We start from the raw sequence: 21,108 nt of genomic DNA, 5'->3' as shown, positions 1-21,108 counted from the left end.
CATTCAGAGGGACGCCAGCCATTCAGTCATCCATTCAGAAGGCTCAAGTGCAAGTCGGCGACAGATTGAACGATTCAGCGACTTCCAAGGAACCGTCCATCCTTCATCCAGCGGCGGAGATCGCTTCACTCTCACGCTGTAGCGTTTCACCCGTTTTTCAGACTGTTAACAGTAACTTAGTAAGAGCAGTTACAGCTCCTTTAATCTTTACCGTTTAGATGGGTTGTAATAGGACCCGACCGGTGGTCTGGGGTTATTGTCGAAGAGTATGAACCCTAAACTATATCTAGAATAGCAGTAGCTCTAGTTGCGCTGCCACCATGGCTGGCTTCTGTATCTGAAGACTATGTTCAGTTAAATCGAGCTGCTGTTCTTCTCCATTCCTCTTTCCCCTTTCTGATTTCACTTGAGTTCTGGATTCCTCGTTTGTTTTTCCTGCCCAGATCCTACCGGTCTTGACACCTTCTCACGGAGTGACAAGTTCATGCAGATAGGAACAAAGACCAAATTTCAATTCCATGCTTTTGTATATCAAACAGGCATTGAATTGAGCTGCTTTACAGGATTCCATAAGCCAATGTAATGGCCATCCAAACAGCAGAATTTGAATTGTGCTCATTTCAATACCATGGTGGATTTGGTATTAAACCTAATTCAATACCATGCCCTCCAATATCGACATCCAAACGAAGTCGGAGATTTGGGGCAGTGTACGATTCATTTTTTTTATTGGGGTCCGTGTTGGTTGCTTTTTTTAGAAAAAGGGTTGGATTTTATTAATACAGTACTTTACATCCAAGCCCCTAAGAGGGTACCGCTGAGTGAAAAGAAAATTACATATAAGACCACCATAGGAGCACCCAATAGCTGTTGCCATCGCCCACTGTTGTTGCCGCAACCTAGATCTTCTCCACCTCCCGCAATGAAGAAGACCCAAAATGAAGCTCATGGCTGAATCCGATTCGACGAAGAGTTACTTTTTAAGAAGGCCATAAGAAGCACACCGAAAAGCATGATGTTTATCCACTGAACGCTCCGACCCATCCTCGATTTCACTAGGATCAATGGTCGGTCGCCTCACCGGCCAACCCTAGTCGACGAGCAGCAAACCCGCAAGAGGAGTGAAAGAACACCAAAACGTGCAAACGAGAAGGTGGAAGGCTAACCTCACAAGGCAGTTCCTACCAACTGTGTAGCCATCAGAATCACCTCGGAGGGTCAAAACAATCCGCCAGACTCCAACTACCATCTCCATATCGACAGCTACGAGTCTGCCGCCGATGACAACATGGGCATGAACGGCACAGTGAAACTTAGAGGATTCGAACACCAAAGCATAAGAAAACATCGCCGGTGCTGAACCCTCCGCATATAAGACCGTTACCATGCTCCATGCGCACATCGACAGCTGCTTAACCCCAAACTCCTCCATGCTGAGACATTTTAGTCACACTCAGCCTTTCTCTGGATCAGAACTCAGAAAAAAAAAAGTGTCTTACTACTTTAGGTGAGTGTTACTGTTTTTTAAAAGGATATGCTCATTATAACTTAATAAATTGAACACCCATAAAATGTAGCATCCTCCTATTTACATGAGCATAGTTACTACAAATCTTGGAATAGTTTCCATTTGTATACTTATCCGTTTTAATTTCGTTTGTCATGCAGAACTTGCAGGAATTGATAGCATCATTCTAATGCATGCTCTGCGGTTGCTGGAACAAAAGGGAAAGGCTGCTATATTCAAGGTCAGTGATTGTGACGGTGTAAAGTTCTCTGTCTGAATTATGTACATTATGGTGGCAGCATCAACTATCTTGTTTTTTAATACAAATCAGCTATCTGGATCGATGTTTTTGCAAACCATGCATTGTTGTGACAAAATCTGTATATGTACAATACATGTTCATAGGACAACATGTAATGGCACGAGATGTTTTGCAGAACGAAGCTATAGTGCTGCTCTGTATGATGATTCAGCACTTGGTAATGAGGGTTTCTCTCAGTAACTATGTTTGAAACTTGAGCTTGGGAAAATTTTGTTCAGTTTGTTAAATTTTTGCGATAATATTATTTTGTGTTGCTACATTGCACTTTTTTTTTTGGTTGCCCTTGTATAGTTGCGACCAGCTAAACTAGCTTGTGGATCTGCATGATACATAATTGAATGCATTTGATGTGATGAGGCCAATACAACCATTTTTCGCGAAATCCAATAAAACCACCCACTAAAGTGATTCTGCTGCTCAATGGAGAATAAGACTGACTGAGAATGCCATTAATTTCTTCTGCTCAATGGAGCACAAGACTGAGAATGGCGTTTCTGCTAATCAATGGGGAACAAGACTGAGAACGCCATTTCTGCTACTCAAGCATTCCTAAAGGAGAAACCAAGTGGCGAAGGAGAGAATCTGACCACCATAAGCAGTTCCTTACGGGACTCCAAGATGTACCGGCCATGGACGTGCTGACCATCGTAGCCACGGCCCGGCAGCAAGCGCAACTCCATACCAACGTCGAGCAGCCCATCGTCAGCGAATACTGGTGTGCACACAAGGATTCTTTCGTATCGGGTGAGGCAATGAAGGCTGCCGTCGTGGAATATGAGGTCAACCACCCTCAAAGACCAAGAAGTCCCAAATGCTCCTGACGCGACAAGATCACCGATGCGCCAGAACGTGATCTTGGGACAGGACGGGTGGCTGCTGACGATGGTGGCGGCGATACAGCCTTCGTCAAGCGGGCAAGAGGAGAGTGTGACGCCGTGGATCACCATAGGGTACTCACCAAGACCACGGCCAATGCGCATGGCATTGGGGATGCAGATGCGCTGGTCCGTTCGGACGTTGAGGAGAGCGTGCCCTTCGGTTTGGCCGAAGGCGAGGAAGAGCCAGCAGCCCCTGTGGCAGCCGAAGTAGCGGGCGAATCGTGCGTCATCCGGGACGTCGAGGCGGTGGAGGGCGCCGCCTCTTAGGATGCAGGCGAAGGCTGGCCCCTCGGCGTGCGGGAGGAGGAGCCACGGGAGCTGCTGCGGCAAGGGCGCGGCCCGGATTTGGGGCGAGTGGCCCGTGACGGCGGCGCGAAATAGGCGGCAAACCCGGGACATGGCCAAGCGGTCGGCGGGGCATGCGAGCAGCCCGTAGATGTGGCGGAGGATGTCTTCGGGGAGGTTTCGAAAGGGAGCGTCCATGGCGGACGGAGGGGAGGTTTGAGGCTTGGTTGGTGGTGGATGGCAGAGCAGCGGCGACCGGCGAGGCGAGGAGGAGGCGGTGGGGTAGATTCTATTTCGCCTTGTGGAAGATTTGCAACCTGAATTGCAGGAAGCAGCAGAAGAGTCTCTTATGGATCGTGCTGGGCCAGTCTCATCTTGCAACCGCTAAAACACACACAATTTCCGCCAAGTGTAGACGTCGTCTCGGTCTCGTACGGCCTGGCCTATTAAACTGGACTACTGGAGGAATCGGGGCCCAAGTAGGGAACAAAAACTGATCCAAAACCCATCTTCCTCCGGCTATGTATGATCCTTTTCCAGCCATTCATTCCCCAATTCTTCGTACAGCTGCTCGTTAATTCCTCTACACCCAGCCTCCTTTATTTCTCCATCCACCAGTTACCTGTTCCTGCTTTGTTGCCGAAGCATTTCCCGTGTGTTTGGCCCCGGGCATCGGAGATCATAAGACCGAGACGAGACGAAAATAGCAACTGATGAGGAGAGCAAAAAATTTCAGGGCAGCCCAAGGCCAAGCCCAAGGTTCCTCTCTAGTCAGACCAACACTGATACTGTGTGATACATTACATGTATGTACATATATAAGACGGACGCAGCAAGCGACGGCACACGCCTCGCGCGCTCCCGTGCCGCGGCGTTCCATGTCGTCACACCGCCATTAGCAACGCGGGCACCAGGCAGGCGGCGGCGAGGCCGAAGAGCCCCGTGCCGCGCCGCGCCGCGGCACCGGAGCTGGGCGTGTCGGGCAGCGGCGGCGCGACGAGGAGGACATTGATGGCGAGCTTCTGGCCGACCTCGCAGTGCTCGCCGACGCCGCAGAAGTAGTAGCGCTGCCCGGGCTCGGTGAGCTCGATGATGGTCGGCCCGTTCTGGTACCGGCTGGTGATGTTGCGCATGCTGCACGCGTCGAACAGCGCCCGCGTCGGCACCTCCACGATGTTGTGCACCCCGCTCCGGTACAGGAACACTGCGACGAACGACGCGGACGCGGGCGAGCAGATGAGCGCGCGCGCTAATTAGTTTGGTCCGAGACCTGGATGGAGCAAGAATTTCCACACGGCAAGCTAAGCTTCGTAGCTTACTCAGCTTGTCGCCGATGCTGATGTGCCTGGAGCGCGCCCAGTCGTCGTAGTACGTCTTGTTGGGGGGCATCCGCCACCCTTTGCCGGCGCCGACGATGTGGTACACCCCGGCGGTCGAGCCGCCGACGAGGGAGGCCACGACGGCGGAGAGGAGCAGCAGGGCGTGCTGCCTCCTGCGCGCCATGCTCGGTCGGTCGCCGGGGCGCTCCTCGCTTGCTTCTTTCCTTCCTCTGCTGCTCCGCGCGCTTTGCTCCCTACCCTCCCTGGGCCGGAACCTTCCCTTCCCTCGCGGAAGAAAAGATTGCGATGGCGGAAAGGGAGAGACGTTGGGAGGGGGCAGGAACGGAGGGACCAAAAAATTGTGGGAAATTGAGGAGTTGAATCCATGGACGTTTGCCTATTTCTGATCGCTCCCCTCCAAAATTGGCAAATCACTGGGGGTCACAAATGGGCAACCTTTCAGTCTGTGCTTTTGCCATGTTTGGCTGGTGAAGAAACTCAGAGAGAACGGCAAGTCGGCTGTCATCTGATTGATCGAGGCACTACGATCGTCGCCTGCTGTTGCAATTTTCCCGTCCCCAATGTTCCGTGGACATGCATTGAACAAGAGCATCACAGATGTTGCTGTTACCAGTTAGAGCTGTCCCTATAAGTTCGTGATCTGATTATGTGCGAGTTGATAAGTGCAATATTTCCACAAGACTCATGATGAGAACAAAGGTAAAAAAAAAAAAGAAAGCTAGAAAAGGAACAAGCATCTGCCATTCATCAGGTACAAGGTTAACTCGTTACAGGCACAATACACGCTATCAGGCTACAGTCAAGTGAAAGCCAACAACGGGCAGTCAAATGTGTCAGCCGAACGAAGCATCAAGGTTGGGTGAAGTAAGTCACCGCGTGCACCACAAGCATAAGCAAATAAGTTCTTCCCGTGTTCCAAGACAAAACATCAGCGAAATAATCATATACAGGTGAAAAAGATCTGCCATCAAACTTTCAGAATACCATTAATTTTAATTATAATGAGCTGATGACTCGAGTGCTTTGAACATTTTACTCTAGTTACAAGGCCTTTCGGTAGGCAGTCCTAAATATATGTACAATAATGAACGGGAGACCTCAGACACATCCTCCTTACAACATGCACATTGCATGATCAACTTCTTCAAGCTACAAGATCACCCTGTTTTGTTTTCTAATTGTTTGATCTAACCATCATACAAACTCCAGCCAGCGCATATCAAAACTGAGTTAAGTTCCCATGACATACTGATCTAGTACATGTATAATCACGTCAGCCTCTAGCCCGAAAGAACATCCTGTCTCGGAAATATTTCATCAGCCCTAGGGCACCTAATTCTGTACAGACCCTTAGGCCCTCAAGATGATGAATAGTAATGCCGCACAAATTTACAAACGCAATAAACAGATACTGACAGTTGCCTTCCGTTGAGGCCCGTCGCATTCTTGCAAATTTTGTTAAGTTTGCTTGGAAATCTCAAGCAAAGCATCCAAAACCAATATCCGGTGTTGCAGGTTACTTGAATGGTGCACTTTGCATCTTATGCTGCTCTGGTAGTCTGGTGACACAATGAGACCAGGCCTGGGAGTGGTGCCTAATGCTTAGTGTTCTGCATTGAGGACTCACTAAGCATAGAAACAGCATCACCAAGTGCACATAAGCATCACGGGGCCCACATGGCAACCCTATAACCTTTTTCCTTCAACAGAACTCTCACCGGATCTTTCACACAAGCTCAAGCACTTTGATGCTACCACTAGAGCTGGCAGCCACTACCATGTTTGACTTCCCTCTCCAACAAACACTGGACACAAATTGCTGGCTGTCTTCATTTGTCACTTGTCCAGTTATCGGGTCGATAGAACCAAACTTATGAGAAGTTATTGGCATAGGGAAGGATTTGTAGTAAGAAAATACCTGCACGCACCAAAAAGCACATGAGCAATCCTTCCACTGATAGATTCATCGATATGCTTCATTGAGATGCCAGTGAACAAATGGAAAATTTTATGTTTGCCATTAAGGAGGCTCTATATTTTTGTTCTAGCACTAAGCCAACCTATCATTTCGGAAACAAAATACCATCCAAAGGACGAGTGGCAAAAACAGAAGATGCTATTTTTCAGTGGCAAAGTCAGAATACAGATATATCCTAAGTGGCAAATCCAAAATTTTCCATGGTATGTGAGCTGCATTTCAGAAGCTGAAGATTTCATACTGCAATGTTCCGCTTAAACCTTTAACAGAGTGTACTTTCAACTCAAAATCCCAAACTACAAACAATTTACGTCAATCCAGGTTGCAATCTGTCACCTAGGAGTGCTACAGTAATAGCCATGGCATCAACAGGAGAATCTTCACTGTAAGGCTGAGAGAGGTGGTTTGCAATACACAATCGGGCGGAATCAGAAACTTGCTAGGTCTGGGCTGATCAAATGTGTTAATACATTGTTTGTCATACTAGTGAGGAAAGGACCATGATAGGTTTAGGTTTAGAGACTGGGTCCATTGTAATCATCTGTGCTATAAGGGAAAAAAAACACAATTTCCTGAGCATACCAATGTGCTCAACACATAGCTGCTCAATCGAAAGTTTACAACTTGACAGACAGAACTCAATTCCTGACAGCGTTTTCACTAAAACATGTCGGCATGCCAAGGAAAATGTATGCATTACATTATTACATAAAACACTCACTTCATTGGTTTCGGAGCCACATGTTATGTATCCATCGTGAACAGATAACCCTACAAAATTCTGCAGAAGAAATTATTAGTAAGGTTGATTTCAGATTAATTCAACAAACAGGTTAACCTCAGAAAACAAACAAGCAGTACTAAAACTTTCTCATACCTTCTCATTGGTATGACCATTCAGTGTCAGGCTGCAAGAATCAGTAGATAATCCACTGCAATTAGTCCGGTTAAGATCCCATATCTTCAATGTGTTGTCCGTTGATGCAGAGATAAGTGTTTCTGGATCCAAGAACCTTACATAACTGACAGCTTTACCATGTCCCGAAATAGTACACCAAGGGATCCTTGTGTTCCTCAGGTCATAGCAGTATATCTTGTAATCAGCTGAACCAAATGCTAGCATGTGGGAGGAGTATGGAGAGAATTGAACACAGCATACGTTGGCCACATTTCTGATTGTATCAATGCAATTTTTCTGAGAACAAGAAATTAAATGATATTAAAACGTAGTATGAAATTGTAGTTATGGAAGATAAAAGGTAAGGAGCAGTGGTCAACCCGACACACATGCACTGCAGATTTCTGTGTATTGCGATATTTAGCCTGCAGCCTTTAAAAATATGCTAGCTATCACCCAAGTGACAGCAAAAATATGGTAGCTAGATGAGTTTGATATTTCTCTTGTATAACTCTCTGTCTCACCTTAAGTATCTACTATTTGCGTGCTTTTAACTCAGGATATTGGAGATAAGAGTAAAATATGGCATATATGTTCGAAATAAGGGCTCTAAGTAAGAAAACTGTCCAGGTAGAGAAAGGAGTGGATGTATTTCAGAAACATGCCTGGTTAATACTCCATACTTTCACGCAACAATCATCACTTCCACTTGCCAACTTAGTAGGGTCCACTTCTGAAAAACTCACAGACCAAGCTCTTTTCCGGTGCTCTGTAAACTGTGTGAATCCTTGACCAGAGCTGGCATCCCATAACTGCATTTCACAATAATAATTAAGCTAAATAGCACAAAAGAGGGAAACACAGGAATAACACGCAGTCCATCTCCAGGACTGATGTTCATAACAGACAGGCTTTTGCTCTTTGTTAAAGTATCAAGAGAACGGCAAAGAAACATCCAAACCATAAGAAATGATAAACGAGTGGAGAAGGTGGCAGCTCAAAAATGGAACATGCTGGAGGTAGCAATTGAGCAGTGCTGAGTGCTAAAAGGCTGGACGATAAGAACTACTGCTTCTCAAATGAAGCAACTAGAAGATCTAGATATGAAATGGTGTTATTAATCCACCTTCATGTTTATATTTCCTGGCTAACATATTTCTATTCCCCTAGCTTTTCTTTTCTGTATAGAAACATCCTGAGTTCCTGACACAATGCAAATGTAGCAGAAGTGCTGAAAGTACCAGTAGCTACCATCAGATAACTCAACAGCTTAAGAATTTTAGCTGAACAGGTGCAACAAACTCAACAAAAGAAAATGCAGTTCTCAAACAGCGATCAGTATGCCTAAAGCTCACCAAATTTACCTTCACAGCACTTATCTCAACAATCAATCTACCTGTGCTCCCTCTCAGAGCACAACAGTACTGATAACATAGAAGACACAGAAGAAACTGGCACAGCAGACACTAGATTGTCCTCACAAAGGTAAAACTATGAGGACGAAGTTTAAATCAGTACACAGCTTGTGGAAAATAGATCTGTGCCCACAACATAAACCAATCTCACTAAACTGAAAGTATCTCGAATCCACAGTCACCATTTGGTGCATACTTGATAATAACAGCATCACCAAATTATATAAGATCAAATCCATCTGAACCAGATAAATGGTACCAGTACCATTAAAATTAATATAGAAAACTACAAGGAATGAAAATACGACACTTGTTTGTGGATGATCAGATAAACACGGATATTTAGGGAATTATATAGCAGCATGCAGTTAGATACATACCTGAACAGTGCCATCATAGTCTGTTGATGCCAGGTAGTTCTTTATATAGTTGTTCCAACAGACACAGCTAAGCTTGGACTTGCTAGGCATCTCTATCAATGGGTAATGAATATCAACACGATCGTTTAAGAGTGCATCAAATTCAAATATTTTTATTTTCTTTGAAACTCCAGCAGCAGCAAAATATTCTTCATCCCGATCGAAACTCAACGAACAGATCACATTCGGAGAGTTAAGTATATCTGCATTCTTCATAATTCCTCGCACCTCAAACCTACTGTGCCGGGCATATTTGCATAAACCATCGAAAAAGCTTCCAAGACGGTCTGTTTGCTCACCCATAGCATCAGAATCACTGCAAACTTGATAGAAATTTTCACGGACCCTCAAAGCCTCTTTATCTGGTCGTTTGATTGCATTAGTTTCACAGGTGTCCACAGTGGACCTCATTGAATAATATGCATTTTCAAGCTGCTCCAAATTCCTCATTACCCTCTCCTCGTATATGCTTGACTTGCACAATGATGGTACCAAACCTGACAGCAATGCATCTTGAGAGGCACTCACAGAAGCTCCTGACAAAGCACTAGAACTTGCCAGCACATCCGTGTCCACTAAACTAAATCCCATTCTTGCTGAGTGTCTTCTCTCAACCTCTGTGATGTCTGTTTGTAAGCTTCCAAGATCTGCTGATAACTTGGCAGCCTGCATCTCCTTTTCTTCTTTCAATTGAGAAAGGAAATTAAGTAGCAAACTAGATTCAGTGTCATCTTCACTGATGGAAACTGGTGTCTGCTCTAACAAGGACAAATCCCGACCCTCATTTATCAAGTCACATCCAAGAATGTCTCTGCAAAAACAGTAAAGTGGCTATTAGGCACAAACAGGCATATAATTATTATTTCCAGTCTTCAGATGGCAAAGAAACAGCATCTAGAAGGGGCACAAAAGGGATACTACTACGCAGATCTAACCTAATTTCCACATGCGATGAATGACAGAAATAGGCTTGGGAACATGAGTCTAAGTTGAACACTTCTACATAAACTTAACGGTCATTTCATTGCATAAAGCCATAAAAAGCTAACATTTAAATTCATGGTATGGGTTATGGATAAAACTAAAGAATCAGATAAAAACTTGAATTAGTAGTAAGAAGAGTATAGGTGCTGAGCATGGTAAGAGCTTATTTACTAACAAATATCTTAGAGCTCAAGCACTTCTTTTCATTCCATTGGAGAAATAATTGCTCGACTCAAGTGTAACTTACAAAATTCACCAAATATAAGGTGAATAGCCTTTATTTATATCAAACAAATCACTAATCAATAAGCAGTTTTCTTATTTTGTGCTCACAAGCAAGAGAAATGGATAAACTCACCTTGCTTTTGGTCTCGAACAAGGATCTGGGTGCAGTAACCAAAGGCAGAAGCCGGCTTCCTTAGGACTTTCTGAAAGAAAATTTGGAGGCAGGATGCGTTGGCGAAGATTTGACATTGCAGCACAGTGCACCTCCCATGTCTCAGAACAGCAAAAGAGCTGACAAAAATATCAAGTTCATTAAATACATTGCCTGCCATGCTGAAGATCTACACTTCCGTCAGAAACAAGAAGATACAAAATCTACAGAAATACAGGATCGAATGGAAAGTGGAGAAGTCCAACTCAAGCGTGGTTTCAGCTAACAAGCAATAAAATCTGTGCCTGATCCTATAATAACAAGAGACTAGGTAAAAGTAAATTGCATATGGTAAGAACAAAGGTATTGATTCCCATGTAACAAAGGCAATTATAGACTATAATAGTTTCATGGTCTTCAGGCTCAATAACAGTTGGAAACCACAACAGATCCATATGCACGCATGATGTACATATGCTGCATAGCAAGATGCTTTCAGCAATCCAAGCGCAGATGCGCCAATAAAAGCACAATGCCTATTGTAATCTTCATTTAGAAGGAAACACCTTGATACACGTGTCAAAAGTTCAACTGCTCATACTAGATTGAAGGCAAGTGAAAAGGGAAACAGTTTGATATACATGTGTCAAAAGTTCAACCGCTCATACAGTCATACTAGATTTTAAGCAACTGAAAAAACACTTGTTGCTTTTAAATGATTAATTATTACCACCCACAAAACTACAAATTGCAGTTGCACAATGTCACTTCCCTTCTATGAAATCCAAATTCGGAACTACTGCAGAAATGTCACAAAGGCAATAGACATACCTCAAATAGAAGAACCCCAAGGCTGTAGATGTTTGATGGGAATGTGCCTTTAAATTGACTGAGCTCTTCTGGGCTCATGTACCAGCTTTCCTCTAGATTCCTCAATTCAAAAGCTGGTTGTTGGTTGCCAGAACTAGATACATGTTGAGCACAAGATGTATTACTGCCATAAGGTTCGACAAACTTAAAACGTTCTCTGACAGTGTAACTATAATTTTCTGGCCTCAAAACACCTGGATTGACATCTTCATTTTGATTGTCGCCTCTTTGGTCAGTCCAAAAGGTATGTGTTGGTCGCCTGACAGCAACTGAGCCTTGGTCACCAACCTTTTGATACTTCAGCATTGAATTTCTGTGGCCATTAGACTCTTGGTGATCAATTTTCTGGCCCAAACACCTTTTTCTGTTCCCAAGATCTTCTCTAGTGACGTCTTGTTTGATTGATGTTGGCAAATCTTGTGCAGTGTAAGAACCAATATATTTAACTTGGTTTGAAGATGGAATTGTAAAATATGATGGTCGCAAATGTTGTAAAGTATAACCCTGTGCATGACACTTATCCACAAGATCAAGGATCTGCTTAAACAAATTCATTTTCTCAAACTTGCTCAATGTTTGCCGACCAGGCTTAATCAGTTCCCTCAGGCTTGTTCCCTCACAGTGAGATTTTGAAACATTTCCACCAGCACCATTAAGCAACGGGTCCACTCTGGCCATAGAATCATGCATTGAGGTAGGAATAGTCGGAATCTTGTCCGAAGGGACTCTGGGTCTTGCATTAGCTTGAGCTTGGACCTCCTCCCGTGCACCTTGGTACGCAACTCCTTTACCTTTTGATTTGCCATTAGGCGGTGATCCTAGAACCCCAGATGGAGGTGTTACAGTCTTACTTCTCATCTGCTCAAGAATTCTATTCGAGAAGCTGCTTACTTTAATAGCATTGTCCCTTTCAGGCCGATGTTCATTCTGATTCGGCCTTGCAGACAAGAGAAGCTGCTGACTGCGAAATGGCATCATGAACTCATTATTTACATTGCCAACACGACTCGTAGGTGTCTCCTTGCCGGACACATCGTTATTCCATGAGATCATATTGTTGGCAAGGCTCATCCCCATATTTTCCCTGCTAAATGCATCACCAGCCCTCAAGTTTGCAACATCGCCATAACTCACTGCTGCGTTCTCCCTGCTGGCCAACTCGCTAGTTCTCCATGCCATCCGTGTAAAGTTACCCCACAGACCCTTGATAGCAGTAGGCCTATCCCCACTGCTTGAGCTTCCACCAGCCGAAACCTCAGGTTGAACATCAGTGTTGATGCAATTCTTCAATGTGAGCTCCTCCACCCTCTCTTCCGCGCCGTTGTCCAAACCACGCTGCGTCACGCTGTCCGGCCTCGATTCAGAATTGGACAGGCCAATGCTGGTGAGGCCCCTCGCGCCGTCCGAGCTGCCCCCGAACCCGCCCAACGAGGTGAAGAAGGAGAAATGCTCCGACCAGTCGATGTCCCGCGGGAGCAGCGTGGCGGGCATCTCCAGCGCCTCGCTGCCCGACGGCTGCTGCTGCTGCTGCTGCTCGGGCTGCCCATTCTCCTTACTTCCCTTAATCTGCACATCCCCTGCCGCGCCGTCGGCGGCGCCGCCCACCTCAGCCGCCGTCGTCCCTTCCATCGCACCAAACCTACCCTGCCAAAACCGCGCCCCCTCGGAATAAAGTCACACAGCGCAGAGGAGAACCCGATTCAGTGGCGGCGGGGAGGCATACCTCGTGGCGGGCGCGAGCAGAGCCGCCAACCCGCACCGCGCATCCTCAGCGGCGACCACAAGCCCGCCCGCCCGCCCGTCCCACTGCCGCCGTCCCCGAGAGCGACGATCCCGCGAGCGGCTGGCTGCAGTTTTCCAGACCACACGGGGTTAGGCGGATTCGCCCGATCCAAACAGCGACATTCGCAGCGGCGAAAGAGGGCCACACGTTACCCGGGGGGGCGCGGGGGAGCCCGGCCACCGGCGCCGGCGCCTGGCGCGGAGGGGGCGGCGACGAGAGGCGCGCCGGGAATTTCCCGAAACGGAAAGCCGCTTAGGTTTCCTTTTCCGTCTGCTTTTCCCCACCTCGAGCGGGCGAGCGAGCGGAGCGAGCGTGTGCCTGCGTGTGGAAGGAGGGGAAGCGGTGGAAGGACGAGGAGGAGGAAGAAGTGCGGTGCGAGGGGGATTACACGAATTTTCTTCCGACGCGGCGAGGGCGAGGGCGAGGGCGAGGGCGAGCTCGGCTTTTGGGGTCTGTGCTGGTGTTGCTGCCTCTTTTTCCGGTTGGGTTGGCGTCCGTTCCGTCGTTCACCGCCCGCCGGACGGCTCAGGCTTTCGGGCGGGCATCGGCGGGCGGGGATGGGTGGGCTCGCGCCCCGCAGCTTGTTGCAAGCAACCCTGGCCTCTTGTTTCCGCATTTGTTCGGTGCTCTGTGGTGGTCGGCTGCTTCCTGTGGCCACTAGTGGAAACTTTTACTAGACTCCAGCCTTTACACCCTCTACCATCCAATCCAACAACACTGGATTGGTAATATCCAACTGGTTTTTTTAAAAAGAAGTTTCAGGCTAAACGGAACTTTCAATTGAATTTCGAAATTTGGATTTTTTTTTGAGTTCCAAGAACTCATTTCTCCAAAAACTGGGGTTTGAAAAAAAAAACTGATCTAATATTAAAACAAGTAAGGCTTATACTCTATTTTTTCTAGGTCGGCCCCTAATATGTCCGTCATGGTAAATCGGTGGAAAACCAAAGAAAAATCGGCTTTCCCTCCACTTGAACCAGAATATAGGATGCAAAACCGAGTAGAAATCCAAAAGCATGCGTAGGAGAGATATGATCCATTGATCTCAACCTTCCCAAGAAGCACTCCCTCCTCCACTTTGGCTACAGTTCATTTGTGAATAGAATACAAGTAAAATTAAGGAAACCCCATAGCCATCCACCATCACCTGCCATACGTGGCAATGATCGTAGCCATATTCCTTTTTGGCACCATGGTAAAAAAATATTCTTAGTTTGCATAGAACATACATGTATCTATACAAGTATTTTTTAAAATTTTCTAGCTATCTATTTAGTTCCAAACTTTAGAAACCAAAACGCTTGAAAAGAACATCTAATATGTTCTAGAGTAGAAAAATTTCATGGCAAAATAAAAATTATTGTAATTGACCAACGTCGGTGCAGGTTGGTTGTACTATATGCTACTTGCACTTAGAAACGGATCCACGTCTACTGACGCATGTACATGTTCAGATAATAATGGTGTTTGTTAAGCCGAACTATACGTGAAATGTGGTCACTTTGTATGGTACAACATTGTGATGTATCTTTTTTTCTCTCTTGCAACTCTCTTGCTTAAATAACAAAGATAGAAATTTAATGAGTATTTGATCGAAAGAACTAATTAAGTCAAAATTATTTTAGTTTTCTAGCAAATGTGTAGACATCCAATAAGTGCAATAAAAATTTAGTGCTAGAAATAAAAAAATCCATGAGATTAAAAAACACAGTTGATCTTTACCGTGGTAACGCACGGAACTGCAAGACCTGAGCAAAATGCGGGCCGGACTGGGCACAGGCCAGGCCAAAAAAAAGCCTGGAATGATTCGGGCCCAAAAACCATGACCAAGCCCACCCGCGAACATCTTTCAAGCCGGCCATTTTGGGCTTTTTCGAGCAGGGCCGACCCGCACTTTTTAGTTGGAAAATAATTTTAAAACATAATCAGGCTGAAAAAATGCACGCCATCACGCCCCCGCCCTATAAAGGCCACGAGCTGGGCTTAGCCCGGTGGGCTCGGGCCGGGCTAAATATGCTCAGGTGCTCAATCAAAATTTTAATTAAGAATTATGGCTAGTAGCAATGCAGATCTCATCTACAGTTCTGCACCTCTGTCGCACGCACGCATCTGCAGCCTGGTCTATAACAATGTGTGGTAGGAAATTTGCGCGATCTCATTATGCAACAGAGAAACAACACGTTGGAGGCTAGGGAAGATAAGGGATGGTAAAGAGGGAGGGGTTACTTGGCCTCGGCCGCCAGAATCTTTGTCTATAAAAACGTGGACTTATGTCTTCAAAATGTGTCCAAAATTGAACATGTAAGCGTCTCTAATGGCTCCCCAGCATCTTGCACCCTGCGTAGGCTGACTAGGCTCAGGCAACTTGGTTAAGCCCGTGTAGTTATGGAACCTTTGAGTACGTCAGAGTTCATGGGCACGAGTCCTCCTAGCCATGCAAATATGGTTTTCTAATCTGCCTATGGGCAACAGATAAGTAGGAAATTGAAGGTGGGTTGCTATTGCTACTTGCTAGTTTCAGTGCACACAACCAACCAGCTCCCCTGTACTGTACGGCTCGGCTCCACAGTTCACGAGCACGACCAGCTGCAACTACCGAAATTGGGCCTTGTCAAAATTAGGAGTGTCAAAGTTACTGTGCGGCACTGTAGCATACTGTAGCGTTTCGTTTGTATTTGTGAATTATTGTCCAAACATTGACTAATTAGGCTCAAAAGATTCGTCTCGCAAAGTACAACAAAACTGTGCAATTAGTTTTTAATTTCATCTACATTTAGTACTCCATGCATGTACCGTAAATTTGATGTGATGGAGAATCTTCTTTTTGTATAGTGTCAAAGTTGGGAGTTGAGAGTGAAGTAAGGCTTGGCATGGCTTTGCCACTGACTGTGCAGGTAACAGCGGTGACAAACTGACAACGACAGGGTTCGTAAAGGGTGACGCCAAATAGCAGCCCGTATCAAACTTCCATCCGTTCTCTTGAAAGATTGAGATTTTTTTGGGAAAGAAAACTGAAGGGCCAAGCTTCCTTTTGTTTTGGCTAGTACCTTTTCTCTTTCGAATTATGAATGGAAGTCGAGGACTCGAGGCATGTTACGGGACGAAGAGAAACCAACGGCAGCACCATAACCTGGTGTCGGGGCCAGAACATCACGTGCTCCAAAATGTTTCCATCAATCCAGGCGCATGCAGTCCGGTGACAGATACCTCCGCCAGCCAGCCACGACCCGGCGGCAAGGCAAGCCAAGGCAGAGCCAGCCCAGCCCTCGGATGGTCACGGATGGCGAGCGAAGCCGCGCCCGATCCGCTCGGTGAGGCGCCGGGTCGTGCCGCGCGCCCGGCCGCGGCGGCCGCGACGTGGGGCGCTGCCCGCCACCACCCGGGGCCCCTAAACTATTCCCACCAGCTTCCCACCGCGCGATCTCGGTCTCGGTCCGGTCCATTTGATAAAATCGTGAGGCCACGAGCCGCCCCGGCGCCGGCCCCAGATTTTTATTGCCCATATTCTCGTACTCCGCTGGTCCAGCCAGCCAGCCAGCCGTCCAAGGTGGTGGGCGGGCCGTCGCCGATCCTTATCGCCGTCGTCTCCAACTCCCCCCATCACATCGTTTTCTTTTCCTCCCCCAGCTGCGGCTGCTGCATGACCAGTTACCGCGAAACCCAACGGGTAGCAACGGGAGAAAAAATTACAATTTCGCCATCTAAGTGGGTTTCGCCCGGATGTCATCCCGCAAATGAGTTTCGCCATATTGCCATTATAAAATGATGCCAACATGCTAGAATGCCATTTCTTCCTTTTGTAATCGGTTTTCTAATTCCTCTCTCCTTTTGCCATGTGAGCTGACTGTTATGGCCCTGGCCTCTACTCACGCCAGCTCGAGCTATTCTCTTGTGCCACCGTATTTCTCACTCGGCCCAGCTAAGGCTTGAGAGACCAAGTTGAAATGTGTCTTGGTTTATTTGTGATGAGTGATTGACGGGATGATTTGAAACTTTTACCGGTTGAATCCATATGTCATATGTGCTTGATTATGCTCACGGCTAACCAGAGGTGTGGTGTTGTGTTGTGTTGTGGTGTGGTGTGATGTGTAAAACATATTATGTGTTTTGTGTCTCTTGGCTTGTGATGTGCAGGCGTAGGATGTGACATGGCGGTCGACGGCATGAGGTGAAGGTCAAGCAAAAGGTTCATGCCGATGAACAAGAGCTATAAAGGGTGGACACGAGTAGGCTTGGACCGAGGGACCCGAAGAGTCCGGACGGAGTCATCGGCGATCCACATGGTGCACGGAAGAGCAAGAGTACACGGATGGGATGGAGACAACGTCGGTCGAGTCATCATGATGGAGGCGAGTCTAGTAGGCGACCCGGGAGTGGGAGCGAAAGACTTGGAGGCGTCGAAGACTTGGTGGAGGCTGGACATGCGTCGACATCGGTGAGTCACGTCTTGCGGGGCGTGCGAGAGGGTTTGGTCGATTTGACCTCAAAACCGAGGGTGAGTCACACCTTGCGATGTGTGCAAGATGGTTTGATCGGTTTGGCCTCAAAACACGCCTGCGGGGTGTGCAAAAAGGTTTGACTGGTTTGGTCTCAAAACTGGAGGGCGAGTCCGGCGCGGTCGGACGACGTCGAGTCGCAGGATGTGTAGCACCATCATGAAGCTTGCGTCGAGGCGAAGCAAAGTTGTGAAGGCGTTGGGTCCGTCCAATATACTAATAAAAAGTTGGACGGTTTTACCCCTGTGGGGTATTTGAGTTGTATGCTTCATGTAAAGGTATTCTTGTTATTTTTCGGATGCCTATATATGGAGAGAGATGGTTGTTGGGGCAGCTACACATCTACTAGACTCTTTGGTGGTGGGCTTATCATTTTGTTGGTAAGGACCTTTGGAAGGAGAGAGGGAGAGAGATGAGAGAATCTTTGATTTGATCTTTTTACCATCTTAGTTTTGATTGTGCTTAAGAGTGGCTTGTAATCAAACATGGTAGAGTAATCCAAAGATCAATTTTGTGCTCACTTGTTCCATCCCCTCAATATCTGAAATTTACCTTTTCCGTGATTTTCGAAGGTATTTTTGGAGATTTTTCGTTCTTTGTGTTTGATTCCAGATCCCGTGAAATTTGTGTGTGTGTGTGGGGGGGGGGGGTTTGTTGCTATGATCCTTGTGAGCAACTTTGCTGTGATCCCTCCTCAAATCCCTCACTAATTTGGCTCATATTTGAATTTCCCCGAAATTCCACTTTTCTTGTGTTCTTGACCAAAATCTTGAAATTCAAGGTGAAGTCTTGATCTTTTTAGGAGATCTTTTGGGCAAAGACTCACTCCGTCCAGGCGAACCTTTGGCTATCATAAAGTTTGGACGTTATTTGATTGAGTTTTCCTTTTTCTTTGGATCTTGGCCCGTGCAGTCAAAACACGAAGTTCCGATTTTTGCAACATCCTCTTTTTTGGGAGATCTCTATGGAATGGATTCTTTGATGGTCTTGGAAAGCTATGATCCAAATCTCATGAATTTTGAAGTTCGTTTGTTCGAGGTTTGGTATTTTTCTTGAAGCTCGTACATGCTGTTTGGGCAAAATTAGAGGTTCCGGTTTTGAGAAGAGAAATTAGTAGTTCCGGTTTGAGAAGAGGAAATTTCAGTTTTGGAAGATTCCCCTCCGGTTTTGGAAATATTTTCCTTCGATTTTGGTTTCAGATGCTCCGATTTTTCTATGATGCTTTTGTTTCCTTTTTAATTTTTTCTGTATTTACTTTCACTTAATGTTAAAAATTTCCTAGTTTTGTTTCTAGGTTCAATTGTATTTTATTTGACTAGGTGGATCTGACAATTCTATGGACGGTGAATTTTTGGATATAGGTTTAATTCGTTCGTTACAATAGAAATTTTGATCTGCTCGCGCTGCCGTCTTCCTTGCTTGGCCCGCCCGGCCAAGACGGCAACAGCGCGATGCTTTGCTCTGCTGAGCTGATCTGCTTGCTCTGCTGAAGAAGGGCCAGAGAGCAAAGATTTTGGGAATGGGGTTGGCGTGCTGCTGCTGCTTTGGCGTGTGTGCTCGAGAGGGAAAAAAGTAGACGATGGTTGATTGGTTGTGGATTTGCAGGGGATTCAATTTGGCAATAGCTCGGTGGCTCCAATGGATTTGATGCTTAGAGTTTGAAATCAGGTACGCATGCAGCAAATCGGAGGGAAGACAGGAAGAGCAAGGAGCTGGTGCTTCGCATCGCTTACAGAAGAAGGGAGGCGGGGTGCTTCCACATCCCTGTTACAGACGAAGGAGCTGGTGCTTCCCATCCTTTGGCGTGACCTTTGCCGACCCGCCGATGGCGCCGCCCAGCAAGGAGCAGGTCGCGGCCGCAAAGTTTGGGGCTTGGACACGCCGCACGCAGTTGAGGCGGGGTGGAGTGGCCGCGCGGCGGCGCGGGACAGGGACGACAGCGCGGGAGTGGCGACGATGCACGGCCGTACGGGTGAGCGAGCTAGGTGTTCGGATCCCGAGCTAAATTTTAGTCCTGTCATATCAAATGCTTGGATACTAATTAGGAGTATTAAATATAGACTAATTACAAAATCAATTTCACAACGCCTAGGCTAAATCGCAAGACGAATCTATTAAGCCTAATTAGTCCATGATTTGACAATATGGTGCTACAGTAAACATTCGCTAATGATGGATTAATTAGGTTTAATAGATTCGTCTCGCGATTTAGCCTAGGGGTTCTGCAATTAGTTTTGTAATTAGCTCATATTTAATCCTTCTAATTAGCATCCGAACATCTGATGTGATCTGAACTAAACTTTAGCTCCAGGATCAAACACCCCCTGATGGGGACGTAACAGTCAGCTCACATGGTAAAAGATGGGAGAAATCAGAAAACCAATTAAACCCATTTGCGGGATGCTATTCAGGCGATACCCACTTCTGAGGATGGCGAAATTGTAAATTTCTCAGCAACGGAAGCCCGTTCGAGGAGGAAAAGGACGCGTGCAGCCACAAGTTTCTTTCTATTTTTTTTCTCTTTTTGGGAAATATGTCGTAACACTTGACCTATCTTTGTGAGGTTGAGGTCGGCGTTGTGACAGCTACCAGCAATTGGGCACGTCGGTATGGGCGATCGAGCGCCGCTTCGCGCTTCGACCACGCTCTTGTTTCCCGGTTTCAACAAGATAACATATACTATTAGGCGCTATCTGAGGGCGACATTGTATAGTACCACACCACGGCGCCACTGCCATGCCATACATTCCTGCTCAGAGACCAGACCTCTGAGCACGCGGCTGCCGTCGCCTTCGTTCGCTCCGTCTCGCGTCGGCGAGGATCAGATCGTGCATGCAGTTGCCGTTGGGGAACCTGGAAAGCCGTCCCGCCGGGTGACTTTGCTTATTAAAACGTTCTCGCCGTGTGCCATGACGGCATGAGGCCTTCCCTTCATGCCGCCTTCTCTGGTCGGCGGCCGGTCCGATCCGTTCGCATCGTGCCCCACGCGCGGTGCAGCGGATGTGCCAGCGCGCGATCGGGATCGGCAATCGTAGCTCGGGGGTCGGGGATGCTACCGCAGTCCCGCTATAGACAGATGGAATTTTTGGCGTGCGGGATCCGGCTGTCAGCACAGCAAGTGTCATCTCCCTGCTCATGGATGCTGTCTGTCCTCCGATGATAATCCCATATCCTAATGGTATTATGTGCAACTGAATCCCATTTAGAATCCTAGAATTGGCTACTGTTCGGTCATTTGTCATTTGCATTGTTCAAATTCCTTCTCATCTCCTCATACGTGCACGGTAAAGTTCCTGCCGGCTTCTAAAAATATCCTTCTCAATCTAGCGAGAAATTCTGAAGGATGTAAACATGTTTGCTCCAGGAAACACAGAAGAGAGAAAGCAGTAACTGGGCTAGCCCCATGGCCATTGTCAATGGCCAAGCCCAGCAGGGAACCTTTCTTCTCAATACAGGCCCACATGTTAAGGCCGAATAAAGGCCGAGCCCAATCACATGCTCCCAAAAATATCGCTCGTGCAGGACCCAAAATATCCAACGCGTCAAGGGGAACAGAG

The 21,108-nt window shown here is 46.7% G+C and overlaps 3 protein-coding genes across 7 annotated transcripts; all 3 read right to left on the bottom strand.

The window, feature by feature from the left end:
• Positions 1-2,368: 2,368 nt before the first annotated feature.
• Positions 2,369-3,260, bottom strand: LOC101755665. The gene has a single exon (XM_004963526.2). It carries the CDS (start codon positions 3,188-3,190, stop codon positions 2,369-2,371), a length of 822 nt encoding a protein of 273 aa, XP_004963583.1. The 5' UTR covers positions 3,191-3,260.
• Positions 3,261-3,733: 473 nt separating this feature from the next.
• Positions 3,734-4,610, bottom strand: LOC101755256 (umecyanin). Its single transcript, XM_022825616.1, has 2 exons — positions 4,312-4,610; positions 3,734-4,196 (listed from the first exon to the last, which is right to left on the bottom strand). The coding sequence occupies exons 1-2, from the start codon at positions 4,493-4,495 to the stop codon at positions 3,877-3,879; spliced, it is 504 nt and encodes a 167-aa protein (XP_022681351.1). The 5' UTR covers positions 4,496-4,610; the 3' UTR covers positions 3,734-3,876.
• A 684-nt stretch (positions 4,611-5,294) lies between these two features.
• Positions 5,295-13,604, bottom strand: LOC101786942 (protein SPA1-RELATED 2). Of its 5 annotated transcripts, none has more exons than XM_022824819.1 (9): positions 13,208-13,604; positions 12,996-13,119; positions 11,234-12,916; positions 10,385-10,542; positions 9,004-9,853; positions 7,874-8,020; positions 7,188-7,505; positions 7,032-7,091; positions 5,295-6,250 (listed from the first exon to the last, which is right to left on the bottom strand). In XM_022824819.1, exons 3-9 carry the CDS (start codon positions 12,899-12,901, stop codon positions 6,059-6,061), a joined length of 3,393 nt encoding a protein of 1,130 aa, XP_022680554.1. In that variant the 5' UTR covers positions 12,902-12,916; positions 12,996-13,119; positions 13,208-13,604; the 3' UTR covers positions 5,295-6,058. The 5 variants fall into 5 exon arrangements, with proteins under 5 accessions (XP_022680554.1, XP_022680556.1, XP_004961166.1 ...); XM_022824821.1 differs by having other exon boundaries at positions 11,234-12,911; XM_004961109.3 differs by having other exon boundaries at positions 12,996-13,604.
• Positions 13,605-21,108: the final 7,504 nt, after the last annotated feature.

The sequence above is a fragment of the Setaria italica genome, chromosome III (genome assembly GCF_000263155.2).
Source record: "Setaria italica strain Yugu1 chromosome III, Setaria_italica_v2.0, whole genome shotgun sequence".
Lineage (NCBI taxonomy): Eukaryota > Viridiplantae > Streptophyta > Magnoliopsida > Poales > Poaceae > Setaria > Setaria italica.
This window is presented reverse-complemented; position numbering and strand designations above follow the sequence as displayed.

Coding starts and splice junctions, on each gene's coding strand:
- LOC101786942 (XM_004961109.3), bottom strand. CDS start 12,901: ATGGAAGGGACGACGGCGGCTGAGGTGGGCGGCGCCGCCGACGGCGCG. Junction 9,854..10,384: donor TGTTCGAGACCAAAAGCAAG/GTGAGTTTATCC, acceptor CTGTTTTTGCAG/AGACATTCTTGGATGTGACT. Junction 8,021..9,003: donor ACTATGATGGCACTGTTCAG/GTATGTATCTAA, acceptor TGTGAAATGCAG/TTATGGGATGCCAGCTCTGG.
- LOC101755256 (XM_022825616.1), bottom strand. CDS start 4,495: ATGGCGCGCAGGAGGCAGCACGCCCTGCTGCTCCTCTCCGCCGTCGTG. Junction 4,197..4,311: donor CAGCATCGGCGACAAGCTGA/GTAAGCTACGAA, acceptor CGTTCGTCGCAG/TGTTCCTGTACCGGAGCGGG.
- LOC101755665 (XM_004963526.2), bottom strand. CDS start 3,190: ATGGACGCTCCCTTTCGAAACCTCCCCGAAGACATCCTCCGCCACATC.